General features: G+C 53.0%; 2 protein-coding genes across 6 annotated transcripts in view; one reads left to right on the top strand and one right to left on the bottom strand.

Moving 5' to 3' along the window:
• The window catches only part of MTHFS (methenyltetrahydrofolate synthetase), a 119,744-nt gene extending 116,724 nt beyond the window's left edge, over positions 1–3,020 (top strand). Inside the window, exon 4 of the mRNA XM_037013523.2 lies at positions 1,217–3,020. Coding sequence (XP_036869418.2) covers positions 1,217–1,278 — 62 coding nt within the window. The 3' untranslated portion in view covers positions 1,279–3,020. The remainder of the gene's footprint in view (positions 1–1,216) is intronic.
• MINAR1 (membrane integral NOTCH2 associated receptor 1) overlaps positions 1–16,794 on the bottom strand; it is a 40,488-nt gene that overhangs the window by 9,680 nt on the left and 14,014 nt on the right. The window contains exons 2-5 of one of the 5 annotated variants that reach the window (XR_005060029.2): positions 12,238–14,578; positions 10,612–10,866; positions 10,223–10,286; positions 4,641–5,071 (exon numbers count right to left, since the gene is read on the bottom strand). Coding sequence is in view for 3 of the 5 variants with exons in the window: in XM_037013520.2 (XP_036869415.1) it covers positions 6,354–6,551; positions 10,612–10,866; positions 12,238–14,532 (2,748 nt within the window). In the remaining 2 variants the exon portion in view is untranslated. Of the gene's footprint in view, positions 1–4,640; positions 6,552–10,222; positions 10,287–10,611; positions 10,867–12,237; positions 14,579–16,794 lie in introns of those variants that run through there. The other 4 variants (XR_005060028.2, XM_037013520.2, XM_037013521.2 and 1 more) reach the window with 4 other exon arrangements.

Raw genomic sequence — 16,794 nt, 5'->3', positions numbered from 1 at the left:
CTTCTGGGACAATATTTCAGCCATAAGCCACTCCCTTGTACATTCAAGTTGCTTAATAAATACCAGTTGACTAAGTGGATAAATGAATAAACCAAAGGGTGGGAAAAGGGTTGGATCGGAAAGAAGTGTCTAGGTCACATATACATTGCTAATGGCAAAACCGAATTTTAATAATGATGCAACGAAAGGCTAACTTAGACGGGCTGAGACACCCACATCAAACAGAGAGAATGAGCTCAGGATGGCCCCCTCACTGGGACCTCTCAGATTGCCCAAGAATCATCACAGTGTAGACATGGCTGAGTGACCAGCATGAAACGCCCTTCCACTGGCAGGAGACGGGCTGCTCAGTGACTTACGAGGCATAGTTTATTAAGGCCTTTCCTTGGCAAATGAAAGGAAACTATTTGCAATTAACCACCCTCACATTGCTGATTTCTAACAATAAATTTATGCCCAGGACTCAATGAATCTTTCAGGAATTCCCAGAAACTGCTATAAATCAAAGGCAATTTTGAGACAGCCAGAGGCGGTGTTTGCGTGAGTTGAAATGCAGCACCTGGTTCCAGCCAGGACCTCCGATGTCCTTTTCCTGTATATTCTTCACATACAGAGCATCACCTCTGTGTGAAGCTGTGGGCACCTTCTTCCCCTCCTTTCCAACGGAAGAACTAGATAAGATAGAAACCAAATCCAAGTGCAGGAAAATCCCGGTCGTCAGGTTCACCATGGAGAAGCCAGTGGGGGCTGTTGCAAAGCCTGAATTCTGGAGCACGTGGGGTGGTGGATGCTTTTTGAAAAAGTACATTCACTACTGTAAAGTAAGGTAACCAAGAATTGACTTTTGCTAGTACTTAGGGGAGGAATCTAAATTAGAGACAGATTAAAATGTGCATATTACCTATTGATGTGTCCTCTTAGGGAGGATAAACATTTTTCCCTGCCAGAGTACTTATATATTATTTTTCTTAATTCACTTTTTTCAGAGCACTGAGGCAAAATTCAACCCAGGTCCAGTCGATCTACATGCAAACTTTAAATTTGTGGGTCTGCATTGACATTTTATTGTAAACTAAAAAGAATTCTCATACCAACGTTTGCATAGTTCTCCTAACATTCTCCAGATCTCCTCGGAGACTTCCTTCTGGGTTTAGGTGTCAAGATATTAATTGCTTTTGCAATGTGCTATGACTCACGTTTAATCACTTTCCTACAGTGACTCGGGCCAGGAACTCTGACATCTGTGAATGGCGGAATGCGATCAAAGAAGCTGGGTGAGTTCTCTCTTCAGCTTCCTTCAAAAAAGGATTTCACAGGCAAGAAACATGCTGAAGCTTCTGCCTGAGTCAGCGACCACTCATTCACTTCATGACGAGGAGCGCCTTAATGTCTCTGGGATGGAAAAAACTGTAATGTTGTATTTGCACATGAACAGATGAACAGACAAATGGAGCAGCATAGAAAGTCCAGGAAACTGCAGACATGCTCAACAGACTTACGGCAAAGCGGGAAAGATGACCCTTCTAATCAATCGTGCAGGTCAGTGGAAATCCGAATGCCAAAGTACGTATCTTAAACCCCTACCTCACACCAGGTATGAGCATCAATTCCAGAAGGGGTATAGACCTAACCAGGAAAAGGGAAACAATGTAGCTCCCAGAAGAACGCGTAGAGCATCTTCATGACCTTGGAGTCTGTAAAGGTGAACATAAACAGGACTCAAATTCCCAATCGTGATGGAATAGAGTGACGCACGCTTATATTCAAAGGACTTCCACTGGCCACAAAACAAACCATTAAGAGAGTAAACAATGCAGCTCAGAGAATGGAAAATGGTATTTGTGATGTATATGTGACACTCATTTCCAAAATATATAAAGAATTTCTACAAATCAGGTAAGAAAAAGGCAAACAACCTAAGAGAACACTGGCAAAAATGCTAGCAGGCACTTCACAAAGTAGGATATCCAGGTGGCCGATATAAACATGCAAAAAGGTGGCAAGTCTCATTAGCAGTCAGGCAAATGTCAATCAAACACACAGCGCGGTGCCACCACACCGCCAGCAGGAAGCTCAGTGGGAGACGAACGCCACACGATGACGACGCAGAGCACCTGGGAGGCCCACAGATAATGCTGGCAGGGGTGCAAACTGGCAGCGCCACGCCAGAAAGCTTCTTGCCCGTTTCTACAAAGCAGAGCATAAGGATGTCTCGTGATTCTGTGTTGCTACTCCCAGGTACACCCACTACAGAATGCACATGTGTATTCACACACAGGAGTATTCACAGCCCCAGACTGGAAGCTACCCAAATGCCCACCATGGGGGGAAGGAAAAGGTGCTACATTCATGGTCAGTTGGTACAACGGGAATGAGAAAGTACAACCCCACGTGACACTGGGCTTCATCTGGAGCATTGGAAGAGACATGCATGAACACTTACTTTATAAAGCCTAAAATGGGCAAGACCCGTGTGTGCTTCAAATCAAGGAGCCCAAGGAAGGGGGCGTGGGGGCTGCTGCGGCACGTGCGTGTTCCGGGTTTGCTCTGCATGCTGATTATACGCACGTGTCCAATTCAAGGATCCTCAAGCTGGACCCTCATGACTTGCACATGGAACGGGAACACTTGTAATGTACGCACGGAACGCAATCTCACTGCAAAGTATCCTATAATTTTTCAGTTTATTTTCGATTATATTTGCAGAGGCAGCTTTTACAGGATAGCTTCAAACCAACCATTGTACATTAACCAAATTTTACACAAGCCATTTGGAAAAAGGTCTAAAAATGTGCTTCGTTATTGGTAGTATATAACATTGATCAAGCACCAAGAGTGTGCTGAGGGCTGTACCGACCACAGAGAAGACGAGCCCTGCCTTCGAGGACACCCATTTCTTAGTCTTGTGCATGAAATTTCACCTTCCACTTCACACCCTTTATTCATAAGGCATAAATAAGGAGGTTTGTTGCGTGTCTCGTTGTTACATGATTAATAAATATCTAATACCCTTTTCCTCAGTTACACCAACAATTACGTTTGCTTTTAAATACAAATTTCCACAGTACAATGTACGGTGTATGCTGATTTGGTGTTCACACACTTGACCACAGTATTCTTGTAGGTTGGTTTATAATATGAAGCATGTTGAATTTCAACATTCACAAATTTTTATACCACTTAACAGAACCGTTCACTGGCTGGCAGAAATTTTTTTTTATTAAAAAAAAAAAAATAAGGTGCCATTGCTCATATTGATCAGCTGTAAACACAAACAACACTGCCTTGATTCCAGTAAGGGTTTGGGACTTAGGCCCCCGCACACAGTGACTGTGAGCATAGACATTAAACCAGCCTTGTAGGTACTAATCACATAGCCACATGCCCCAAAATGGTAACAATTTGTATCGGTTTAGTAGTGGGTGATAATGGTGTGTCTGCAACTTAGAGAGGGGGGCAAATTAGTGTAAAATATCTGAAGACTGTGAGCTGGGAAATTGTTTTGCTTTTCTGCAAGGCTGTCTTCAAAGCAAATTCAGGCAGAGAGAGAATGAAATGGTTCTGAATATAATCTTTGGCTAAGGATATCTGATTTCAAAATAATAACATCTGATTGCTCATTTTTTAGTGCAAAAGAAATGAAGCAAATTTTGATAGTGGAAAGAAATCATACTTGATGTGAAATTGTGGGAGCGTGCAGTGGAAGGTGGGGCCCAGCACAGCAGAGGCCCCCGCCGGGAGCCCATACCAGCAGGCGGTGAGAGGCGGATTTCAGAGGGACGGGTAGGTGCCTCCTTCCCAGCCAGCTCTGGTCTTGCCCCCACCCTGCCGGTGGGGGGTGGGGGAACAAGTCTGGGGTCCAGGGAAGGGTCACTGCGGTGAGCTGGGAGTCAGTGGAGAGAAGGGATCCAGCAGTGAATTTCGCCTTCTCCCCATCTGGGGACCCCCAGCATCCACCAGCCGCAACTGGGGCAAAGGTCCACAACTCGGCCCCAGGCTCAGAGCGCTCGGGCCACGAGTAGCCCCATTCCGGGGGAGGCCACCTGGCCCTGTGGGCCATCAGCGCCTGGTTTCCCGGGGGTCTTACCAGCCCAGCGGCCTCCGTCACGCGGCAGTGATGCCGAGTGGGATGTTAAAGCTACACTGGACTTAGGGCAAAACTAAATTTCTCTGAGTTCCTCCCCAGATGTGAAAAGGGTAGAAAATTCTACAGCGTCCCTTCGCTTCCACGTGTTGGGTGGCGCTTACCGTCACACACTCCCTAGGTACCTGGGCACGTGGCCTAAACAGACCCGCCCCAGGGCAGTGGCAAGAATGGCTTGGTGTCCTGCACGATCCTACCTGGCAAAGCTGGGACCTGACAAGGTTTTCCTTATCCCGGGCAGTGCCTCCCCGCTTCTCTGCCAATCCAGAGCAAGAGCTTGGGGAGCACATTTCTCTGACGCTCTGGTGGCGGGATCTGTGCTGGGGGAGCGGCGGAGCTGGGGTGTGTGACAGAGCCACACGCGCTGGGAGGAGTTGGGATGGTAACTCCCGGCTCCCCAGGGCACTGACCCAGGGTCCCCTTTGGGATGAAAGAAACCACCTTACTGAACGTACCCAACCCAAAAGAGCACCAAAACACTAAAATTCTGACAATAGACAGTTATATGTATATATATATATTTTTTCATTTTCAATTATAAATCCTCAGTTTTCCATACTAAGGCTTAAGTTTCAGTCACCTAGTTGAAAAGTCATTCATAAACATGAGAACAGAAATAACATGACGACCTCTTACAAATAAAGGTTCGCTGCAGATGGCATCCACCCCTCGCGGGTGAGCAGCACGAGCTGTTCCGACTCCTTCCCGTGAACAACAGAATTAGACGCAGCAAGCTGGGCATTAGCAGGAGTTTTCAGCCTGGATGCCGGGTCCTCCTGCTTTAAAACTGGAGGTGCCACCCAGTCATCTCCGTCAGGAATTTATCATATCGTCCGGAGCGATTATTCCAATGACCAACATTTATTTACATCCCACCTTGTTCCCAGAAGAATCAGGGTAGCCAGCTTCTGTCCCTTTCTCTTTTACCTGTAACAAGACACTAGAATCAAATGCTGAGAAGGAGTCTGTCTGTCCAATCAGGTCAAAGCGCCACACGACAGGTGGAAGCCAAGCTCAGATTCTGATGAGATCACAAAGCTACAACGGCTTCCTGCACCCTGGAGGAAGCTTGCTGTTAAGTTACTTAACAGAGAAGACACTAAACTGAAATTAGGTATTTAGATAGATAGATAGATAGATAGATAGATAGATAGATAGATAGATAGATAGATAGATAGATAGTTAGTTAAATAGGTAATATTTTTTGCACTGCTGAAAAGTATTCAAAACTCAAGAGCAGGTGTTCAGGTTGTTGAGGATACCTCAGTGCCCTCATCGCACAACTGACAAGCTTTCAAAATCTTTTTAAAGCCGTAGCACATGGCTGACGTTAGTGGTGCATGGACACCATCACAGAGGTTTAGTTAGAATGTCAAGGTTTAGCCGTTGTCTCTACCCCTCAAGGCACAGGACAAGTTCCAAGCCCATCCACTCAAGTGTGAGAAGCCAGCATCTGGAACCACCAGGGGACAAGCTCACAGACGGGAGCTGCACACCAGAGCAGGAAGGGGCGTCCTCCGGGGTGGCCACGGCTCCCCACGCAGCTCTCCTGCACCCTGGGGTGGGACAGGACGGTCTCCTGTCCTGAGCCGCATGGCCTGTTAAGCAGAGAGCACACCTCCCGCCGTGCCTGACTTGGCGGTTTAGCAACCTCCTACCCGGGCACGAGGGAGAAGGCCCCAGATGCTTCCATGAAGACCTGCCGGGAAGATGGTGACGACGACAGAAGGGCAAGGTGCGGAGTCGGTAGCCCTTGATGAAAGCAGAGAAGTGACGTCCTTCACGGACACGTAGCCTGTGCCTGCGCCTGCGTGGCCTAAGAGCATCTGGGAAAACGGACTCACCCCCTTCTTCCCTCAGCTTCCCCCGAAGTGTGTATCAAGGGCCTTCTGTGTAACACATGCCCACCATGAAACTTCATCAGAATGGAAAGAATCCAGTTAATTTTCCTGCCTTTTTTTTTTTTTTTGGCTTGGAATTCAATTTGTATAGACTGGCAGTCCATTACATTCTCTTGGTAGGAAAAGATACTGCACTTCTAAAAATGCATCCGAGTGTAATTAAGTGAAAGCTAACGGGTAGGTGGATTTCTCTCTAAAAGGCAAACTTCCTAAAGGCCTCGTCAGCATCTGCAGGGGAGCCTCCCACCTCGGCCTCTGCTGCGCGACCTCCCACCACGCGGGAGGTGTCACAGGCCAGAGCCGGGTGCTCAGGACCTCAGTGTGCAGATGGGCACGACCACGACAAGGACGACGGTGCAGGCGGCCGCGGCGACCAGGGCCGCGATCTTGCAGACCTTGGCCCGTCTGAACTCGGCCTCTTTACGCTTCAGTAACGAGTCGTAGCCGGGGGTATAAATATCTTCCATCCAATATTCTAAGTTGTTTGGGTTTAAAGATTCTTGCGTCTAAAAGTGAAGAGAAGATGTTAGAAGTGTGGTGAGAACTTGAAACCAGGTCAAATACAGCTTGGGTGCTGCCCCTCCTGAAGCACCCAGGAGAGAGGCTCCCTGAGCCAGGCCGCAAGGCGCAGACTGAGATGCCCCTTTGTGGCCACCGGGCTCGCGCCCATCTTCACACAGGGAGACCCGTGGGCCTTCCACCTGTGAGAAGTGCAAGTGGGCCGAGACCAACGACACCAAGCGTCAGGGCCTCAGCCAAGGGCAGGCCCCACACAGGGGAAGCAGGCAGCCCATGGACAGATATTCCCCAGCAGTCCCGAGAATGGCGCTGTTTACATCAAGGCTGCCGCGTGGCTCTGATGCAGGTCCCCGGTCCTCAGAAAAGCTTCTGCTGAAAAATCAAAGGCACGTCCCGGATAAGCAGTTCAAACAAAACACAGAATATTTCAATTTCAAACATTGTCTGGCACGGATCAAAGTCAGGGTCTACGGACCTGGTGCAGGCACAGCGTCCCCAGAGGGAGGGGGACACAGATGCTCCAGTCCCTGTCTCCCCGTGGTTAATGATCTGTCTGCAGAAGAAGTGTCCTATTTACCCTGTATAGTCCATGCACCCTGTTCCCCACGGAGGGCTGAAATCCATTTCCATGAAGAAAGCAAGTTCTCATTTATGGCAAGGATTTAATAATGTGTCATACAGAAACAACAACTCTCGGAAATTCCAAGTGAGGTCACGGAACCTGAGACACAGTAGCAGTTCCGAAGATTCCCCTCGGTTTGTTTAATGCTCATAAACTTGGGCGCAGGAAAACTCACACACACACTCACACACACGGGATCACAGAACAAATCCGGTGGGAAGCCTCTGCCATACCAGGTTATCAGATTCTGACGGTTCCCACCCGCCCCAGTCATCCCCACCCATCCTTCCAGGTGGGCTCTGCTCTCTTACGGCTGTTCTACGCCCCCCTGTATCGTCCCCAGAAGGGGGGTGCACCGTGGGCCAAGGGCCCAGTGAGTGTCGGCTGCCCTGCCCCCTCCCTGAGTGTGGGTCCCACTGGGTTTCAGGAGCAGCTCCCTTACCCGCCCTTCAGACCCTGGGTGGCAGCGGCCTGTCACCCTGAAGCCTGCCCGCCACCGTGAGCAGTCCCCCACCACTGACAAGGCCCTGCTTCCTGCCTGATGGTGACAAACCACGTGCCCTGAAGCCCCCTGGCTGCCCTGTGGCTCTCACTGCCCGTGGCCATCCTGGTCAGCAGTCGGCAGACCGCAAAGAGCCAAGTTTTTACATCATTAGCTGTGGCAAAAATCAAAGAATAATCTTTCATGATAGGTGGCAATCGCATGAAATTCAAATCTCAGTGTCTAAAAATGATGTGTTCTGAGAACAGAGCCACGTGCCGTTCACAAGGGCCTGGCGCTGCCATGGAGCAGGCAGCAGACTCAGCGGGGCGACAGGCCCTAGGACCGCGCGGCCTGAGTCCGGTCCTGTCTGGCCTGCACAGCACAGGGTTGCCCTCCCTGCTCCAGCGTGTGCTATACAACTTTGCATCCTGGGAAGAGTGGACTCGGGGGCTGCCAACACTCTCCGGACACCCTTCCTCACCGAGCAACATGTCCAAAGGCTGCTGCTACCCGAGGGGACGGCATGATGACCCAGGACACCCACGGTGAGAAGCGGGGCGTCCCGAGCACGGGCATGGAGAGGCTTCAGGTGTGGGGCCCCCACCACCTCGTGGTGCAGGGGGCTGCCTGTGCCCTGCCTGCAGGAGCCACTCCCTGCTGCCAGAGCTCTGCCCATGGGGGCCCTCAGCCCTGCACGACGTCACAGACAGTCTACAGGGAACAGGTGGGGCCACAGGACACAGTGTGCCAGGAGTGCACCTGCGGCAACAGGCCCACACGGGCCGGTTCAGGAGAGGGGGCCCAGCTGTGCCCCCAGCCCTGCTCCTGAGGACAGGCCCCAGCCACGAAGGCCAAACAGCCCCGTCCCCCATCCTCCCGTGGCTGGCCCAGGAGGTGAGGTGTCTTGTTCCTCTGGCTCAGACAGAGGAGGTGGCTTCCTCTCACAGGTCTGCACACATCCCGGGCTGGGATTCAGCCTGTGCTGTGCACTATTTTAATTAGCTTTTCACTAACTGCGAGCTGGGAAGACACCACGGCAGGGAGGCAGCACCGAGGCTCCCGGGGACTCCGGCCAGCCCCCTGGCCTGCCAGACACCACGAACGAAGATGGGGGCCTGCCAGGCCCAAGTGGGTCCCCCCTCGCCGTTAACGGCGGATTCACATCCAGACACCAGGGGGCCTGGAGAAGGCCGTCCAGGGTGCTGACGCTGCCCTAAGACAGCGCCTGGGTTTCTGCAGAGACAAAGACAGAGTGCAGTGCCCGTTGGCCGTGGGCAAGCCCCCCTGCCTGTCTGCGTGGCGGCAGACCCCTCACGGGGCTGGGGAGCCCATCCCTCAGAGTGCTGGCCGCTGGACCCACCCTCCTGGGCATTCGCACGTGTGTTACCTAAAGATCTCTGATCGGAAGGTCTCCTTTTATTTCATTCTTTATAAATATGTGTTTATGTTTATAAACATTGGCACACCAAAATTGCATGTATCTGGAGAGGCAAAGAAATCTCCCAGCCTCCTTCCTCCAGGCCTCAAAGAGATGTTTCTCCATCTATGACTCATTCAGCTCATCTGACCCTCCAAGGTCACCCCGCGACGCTGAGGAAATCGTGACTTTCCCACCTGCAGGCCTTTCCCGACTCGCCTGCCGCACGCGTACCGGAGCCACCAGCAGGGCGCTGGCAGGAGAGGCAGGGCCACGAGGGCCACGTGGCATGCAGGGCACACAGTGCCAGACATGCAGGAGGGAGAGGCGCGAGCAGCAGCTGCCACCACCACCCGCAGTCCCAGGATCCGGCAGAGCTGCCCTGCCCACCAACAGTCACTAGGGGCCGTCATTCTGCAGACGGGAAGTTCCATTGGTCAGCACAAAACAAGTGGTGGAGAGGCGACAGCGGAGGGAGAACACGAGCCTCCAGGGCCCAGTCAGAAGTTAGACTTGGGGGGTGGGGGACAGGGTGCCGAGTTCCCGGGGCCTCGCATTCCTCATCTGCAAACTGGGGACAGTCGCAGTGATCGCTGCCCTGCGGGCCGGTGGGCCTGCACAGGGATGCCGTCAAGGCACAGATCAGCACGGGCTGACCGCCCTCACTTGTGTGGACTCCGCAGGCCCTCTCCGTGCCCACACACTGCCGGGCCCGTCAAGCATTTACTTCCACCCCACGATGACCCTGAAGGCCGGACAGAAGTGCCATCTCCCAGGTGAGGGAAGTGGAGCTCCAGCCACACGGCACAGGACCCTGTGCTTCCCCCGCCGCCCTCTTTGCTGCAGAGCAAGGCCATCCCTGGGGGCCTTGCTGTGCTGGCTGCACGGCCTCTCTCCACCTGCCCTGTGAGCAGCGAGGTCATCCTGGGACTGTGGCCTTGCAGCCCACAGCGCTCAGACCACAGGTGGGGACAGGTGCTTCCGCACCTGCAGAGACACACGCAGACGCCCCATGAACAGAATCAGGCCGGCTGCCCACCCGGATGAGTGTGACCAGAACCCAGCCCGGCCTGCAGGGAATGGAACACACACCCTCCAGCCACAGGCGCGCCGACAGAGTTCCCGGCGCTCTTACCTGGAGCTGCTCCGTATGGAACATAATCCATAGCGTGGCTCCACAAACATGCTTATCCCACGTGCTACACATGGAAGGAGAAATCGGCTTGAATTTCAGTAAGCAGTTTGCTTGCGTCTTGTGAGCAACTAAGAGGCTCTGCATGTAGTCCGAAGCCTGAGACCAGGTGGCCGAAGTGAATGAGTCAACCCAGCGTTCCCACCGCTCAATGTTAACAAATGAGGAAGGCAGCAATGCCCTGCAGAGAATCTCTGCCCCACAGTTTATCACAGTGCAGAATTCCGAGGTGGGGACCCGGGGGTGGGTGCAGCCTGATCTCAGCCAACCACCACCCGTTCCGCCCCCACCAGGCTGAGGCTGCGCCCCCGACGGGGCAGCGAGATGCTCACCTGCAGGTCCAGGGCCGTCAGCTTGCCCTTGTCCCCCGCGTTTCGTGCGTACTCCTCGACGGTCCAGGAGGGCTGGCCCCGCTTTACCTCGGCCAGCTCGGTCAGCCGCATGTCCGTGTACAGGGGGCTGCTCTTCACGTGGGCCTTGAGGGAGGTGGGGTTGGGCTGCGGGCTGAACACCTGCTCCACCAGGAAGCTGTCTTTGCACTGCCTGGGCAGCCGGTGTTGAGGGGGGATGTCGTACGGCCTGTCCACCTGCAGGGGGCCCAGAGAAGGCCAGGAAAGAGGCGTGGTGCCCTCGGACTTAGCTCAGCTGGGCAGCCACTGACTTTATACCCCTAGGCCCAGAGACACACAGGTGGCAAGATGCAGTTATCTATTTGCAAACCAGTAGATGGGATCCCTGGGGGGGGTGGGGAGGGCCATCCTGGTGGGGAGCCGGCGGTGACAGTACTAGTGTGAGCTGGACTTTCTGTGCCAGGAGACTGTGAGCTAAGCCGCCCACCTGCTCTGCCGTCCCTAAACCCTCCTGGTGCAGATACGGAAACAGCCAGGAGAGACCCAGTAACCCACCACAGGGTGCACAGCTGCTGAGGGTGGACGGGACTCAAACCCGTCATCCAGCTTCAGGGAATTTCTGCTGAACCCTGCACACCACTGCCCAGCTTTCTTCCACCAAGTTACGCCTGGTGCGGAGGAGGTGGGGTGTCCTCCCCAGAGGAGCCCGCAGGCAGCACTGAGGCTGGGTTGCTCCCCCAGAAGGAGGGAGCCACGCCAGAAAGGATGTGTCAGGGGCCTCTGCGGTGCCTGCACGGCTTCCAGGGAAGGGGACAGGCTGGACCCCAGTGCAGAGCTGGGACAGGAGGCACTCCCCGCCCACCACGACGGGTTGGCATCCCGCTGAACTGTAACTACCATCCGTCCCCAGTGGCCTGAGCTCCCTGAAGGCAGGAACTGTCACACTTGCCTGTGAATCGCCAACCCTGCCGGGTCCTGCCACCAGGCAGAGGGCCGCCCCGCGTCTGTCAGAGGGATGGGTGCAAGGGGCATGGGGTGCAACAGCAGAGGGAGCTGTGTATGAGCGGCACAAAGGGGTCAGGAGGGCGGGCCGAGCGCAGGTGACCCATGAGAGGAGAGAGTTCGGGTGTCACGGGGGGATTGAGGGTGAGCGTGTGCTAATCATCTATTGACCTTTCAATGAGAAAACAGACTCAGAGAAGGGGCACCGGGCATGCGGCACGTGCCCCCAAGGGACCCCTGAGCTGGTGCACTTCTGAAGCACGCCCTCGTTCTCGTTGCCCGTGTCCTGCTGTCCCAGAAGGGGCAGGCTGTCCTTGGGGACGCCTGCCTGCTCCGCCACGTCCGCACCGCCTGCCCAGTACTCAGGGCGCTCTCTCGCGGGGGCGACGCTGCAGCCCACGTCTGCTAGCTGCCTGGCAGCCTGGCGGGTCCCCCACCCCCACCCGTGCTGACCCCTCTCCTCTAGCGGAAAGCCCTCCAAATCTGGGATGGCCTCTCTCCCGGTGAGGGTAGTGCTCAGGGCTTGGGGCTGTGCCAGACACTCGGGGGTAGTGCAGACACTGTCCTCGGGCGGCGCCCAACCCCGCGCGCTTAAACTTGAGTTACCTCTTTCGGTTTCCGATGCCAGTCCTTGCTGTCTCCCGGGCCCCTGTCTTTGACCTCCTCCTCGCCGAGGGCCCCGCGGCTGGTGTAGGTGATGGTGCGCCAGTCCCGGGGCGAGTTGGAGATGCTGGCGATCTTGGACTCCGTGGCGCTGTTCTCCTCCGTCAGGGACCTGGAGGACGGTCTGGGGAAGAGGCTTCTCTTCAAGGCCTTGGCGCGAAGGCTCTCGCTGTTGCTGCCGCTGGCATCGGAGCGGCACCACTCGCTGGCACTCTCGGGCTTGGGCCTGCGCGAGCTGCCGTGTGCCCGGAACACCCGGGGAGAGGCGCTCTCATCAGACACGGCCTCGCTCGTCAAGGAGTTCACGTCGATGGGCACCCGTGCCTTCTCAGGCTGCTGCATCTTCTGATCCAGTCTATGCAGTTTGCCCAGGACCTGGGAGATCTCCTCGCGGACCCCTGACAGGGACTCCAGCTTCCGTTCGATCTCGCCGATCCTGAGCACCAGTTTGCATACGCTGGTCTTCAGTTCCTCTTCTGAGTGGTGGCCACATTCTCGCCGGCTGCCCTTTTCTCCCTTGCCACTAGGGAGCCCGCTGGCGATCTTGGTCGGGCTGTGCTCTGGGGAACTGTCACAGTCTGACTTGTGAAGCTGCGACAAGGACCCTGTGCTGTTGTAGCAGGATGACTGCACCACCCCCGTCGAGCCACTGAGACTCATGTCGTCAAGAAAGCGGAAAATGTCACTGATGTCGTCGCTGGCGATTTCGGAGTCGCCATCTGACTGCTTCAGGACGCGGCTGTCACTGTACCTGCCCTGCCCCGAGGCACACAGGTCTTTGCGCTTCTGGGGCTCCAGCGCGTGCTGCTCGGTCTGGGTGCCCACGCTGCTGGTGTCTGAGCTGAGCTGCCCGCCGGTGCAGCCGGTGCTCTTGTCTTTAAGCTTCTTGACTGGTTCGTGCTTTTCCAGGTCAACAGGGGACGAGATCTCTTTACACTTGAGCCCGTTTGGTTTTGCCGTGTAGCCAATGGGGAGGATGGGCTGTTGATCCTTTGGTGCTAGGTAAGTGGGGCACCGGTCTGGCGCTGGGAAACTGGGGCTCCGGCTGCCAGAACTTGGATAGCATAGCTTCTCCTCAGAGGGATTTCTGTTGAAAAAAGACCGTTCAAAGTCAGGGACTTCTTCGGTGTTTAGACTCCAGCTTTTGGCTGGCCAGGGGGTCTGCTTGCTTGGCCTGCCTGGACAGCGCCTGGCTTCCTGGGTCCCCATCACTGGAGTGGGTCCAAAATAGGTAGAGGCTTGAAGGTCGTCCAAGCTTTCGTGCTTTGCCCGCCTTTTGTCAGAAACCGGGGAATACGCGGCATGCAGGTACTGGCTGTTGTAGGGCATCTCAAAGCTGTGATTGAAGAAGGGTGCTTTGTGGGACTCCTTCTGGGTCTGGGGTTCCCCACGCTCAGCCTTGTTAGCAGGGCCAACCAAACCGGGGGACACCGCCATCAGATTGTGAAAATCCTCTTTGAAGATGTTCCTTTTCTGGACACAGGACTGGACCACGAACGGCCCCTCGCTGGAAATGAAGGTCTCCTTCATGCCCTGGCTGATGGGCAGGGAGTCCTGGTCGGAGATGGACTCGGTCTCAATGTTCGTGGGGAAGTAGGTTCTCTGCATCTCACAGGGCTGAGGGCTGGCCGCGGAGTAGGGGGCCAGGGCCTGCAGCCTGTCCAGGGAGGCCGCTCGGTGTGTCATCTCCTTGCTGACGCCCAACAGGAAGTTGGGCTCAGACGCAGGTACAAACTGCGGGCAGTCCTTGCAGTCCACCTTCCGGCACTTGGGCGACTGCCTGGTGGGGTAGCCCCGGCTGAAAGGCCGCCCGCCCGGCTCACAGTTCAGGGGCTCACACTCGACTGCGCCACAGATCTCCATGTCTGAGCTGCACGATTCAAAGGGTGCCTCCTTCTGGCGCACCTCCTGCCGGCCCGCGGGTGGCTTCTCCTTGGCGGCAGCCCCGCTCATTCGGATCAGGTTGAACATCGTTACAATGTCTGCTGCCACCATGATCTTCTTTGATTGCTGGTTACTCACAGAGCACTTCATCTTGTCCTTGAATAACGTGGCTGGAAAATTGGGATCGAGACAAGCTGTGTAGAAGAGCACGCTTCTCAGTCTGGCAAGCTGCGACAGGTCAAAGCGGGCGCACAGGGATTTGCACAGGTCCTGGTAGGAGACGGTATTTTGCTTGCTGTCCAGCTCTTCCAAGACCTTCACCAAGAACACCGACGCCTCCTGGCTGGCCTCCATGATTTAGAATTTCCAAGGCTGACTACACTGAAGCGTTGAATCTGTTCTACAGCAACAATATCAAAAAAGGGGTAGGGGGAGAGAATTATAAACACCAGTGCAGTTTTAAGTCTACTTTGTAATGAACCACATAAAGAAATGCAAGGAAAAACTTTTTAATGTATTCAAAATGTATTGAGAGCTTTAAAATATTTATAAATACAACTTTGTGATTCCCCTCACAGGAATCTACCTTAAAGAAATTATCAAGGACAATGATTCATGTATGAAGATATTCACTGTGATGGTATTTATAATAGTGAAAAAATGAAACATCTTAAATATCTAAATAGGGAAATGAGCAAATAGAACATGTCATACACAGTGAGTCTTTAAAAACATTAAATTTGCATTAATGTACGTGCTCACAATGGAATAGTACATACCAATAAGCAGGAATGAATTATCAGTACATGCAAAGATACAGATGAAGCTCAAATGTAGGGGCTTGAGCGAGGGAAGCCAGGGTCAAAGGCTACATGCTCCGTGATCCCAGTTCAGTGACCCACAGCAGTGGTTTCCAGGGTCGGATGTGACAGGGGGATGGCCGCAGAGGGGCCAGAGGAATTTTCTGAGATGATGGAATCGTTCCTCAGCCTGTTTAGGGTGGTGGCTAGATGACTGTATGCATTTGTCAAAACTCACTGTATCCTAAATTGGATAATTTTACCGCACGTAAATTATACCTTAATTTTAAAATTACACATTGAAGACTTTTTATGGCCAAAGAAACCCCAAAACAATAGTGAGTGAAAAAAAATGAAAGTAAATCTGTATATGTAACATCTTAGCTATATAAAATTATATATTCTCAGAAATGCAAGTGGAAGAAAATAATGTGCACCAAACTGCGAACGGCAGTTACGTTTGGATTGTAAACACTCATCTTCTTCTGAATTAGTGATCTTTGTTTCTCAATATTTTATCACATAAATTTTCAAACACACAGCAAACTTGAAAGAATTTTATAGCAAACACTTGGATAACTACCATGTGGCTTCCACCATTTTACTCTGTTATCACCTGCTTAACCATCCATCCCCCATCAAGCCATCTCTCTTTTTAAATATACTTCAAATAAACTGCAGACGTCTGAGCGCTTCCCCAACGTTTCATCATGCATATCATCAATCCCAGTTCAATCACTGTCTATAGATTTTCTTTCACTATAGATGTACACACAATGAAGTGTGCAAATCTTAAGTGTGCATCTGCTAAAGTTTCAACAAATGTGTAGTAACTGAAGCCCCTATAAAAATCTAGAATGTTCCCATTGCCCCAGAAAGTTCCCTCACGCTCCTTCAACTACTGTTCTTATTTTTTTATATATAATTTTTGTTTTTCTTTATAATTTCCCCTATTTTCTAAAATTCCTACAATGAACACATGTTATTTTGTGATCCAAACAATAACAAACCTCACTATGCACTGGAGAGAAAAAGTTACCTTAACAAATCTTGGATGGGAAAATGAGAAACATCAAATCAAAAGTTTAACAAAATTTCATAAGAGAAAGTAAAGCTCCTCACCAATGAACATGAACCCAGATTCCTAGATGCACAAGAAAACAATGAATCACATGTTAGCTTCCCTAGTCACACCTGGCTCAGAAAAGGCATTTTGACAGTTGACTCACCGATCGATCGTAAGGCTGGCTCGGTCCACACAGTCTGCTCCCTGCCCTGCCCAACTTTCCCTCTACTCTGCAGGCTCAAAAGCTACAACCCCAGGTCCAAAAGATACTCGGAAAACTAAGGCCCAATGGCCCCCAAAGAGAATAAAACAAACGCAAGGGACCTGCTAAACCAGAGTCATGTTTTATCAGAAGTAGGATTGGTGGGTGTGTGACTGTCCGGAGCCACACGAGCCCTCCATGCAAACAGGCCCAGGGACACGGGTGGCTAAGACACCACAGAGTGTGCACACGGCGACTGACCATCCTGAGAAACTCCATGGGGGTTTTCCACGGTCCGCCGGTGAGAGACAGAGAGGACAGAGCTGCAGGGGGCTCGGCCGCCAGGCAGATGTCTGGGCTCTGAAACCAAATCGCAGGGTCCGTGTGAGTGCACACATTCGTGGTGTGGAGGCGCACCCCACTCCCGACGAGGAGGCTGAGGGTCAGAGGGCAGGAGACTGCCCACCCAGAGAGACGGCCCAGCGCCGGTCAGGGCCAGGACCAGGCCCGCAGCCCAGGCTGACACCGCGGCTCCACCTCATGCCGGG

This window comes from Manis javanica, chromosome 18 (genome assembly GCF_040802235.1).
Source record: "Manis javanica isolate MJ-LG chromosome 18, MJ_LKY, whole genome shotgun sequence".
Classification (NCBI taxonomy): domain Eukaryota; kingdom Metazoa; phylum Chordata; class Mammalia; order Pholidota; family Manidae; genus Manis; species Manis javanica.
The sequence above is the reverse complement of the archived record's forward strand: the minus strand, read 5'-3'. Positions and strand labels throughout refer to the sequence as shown.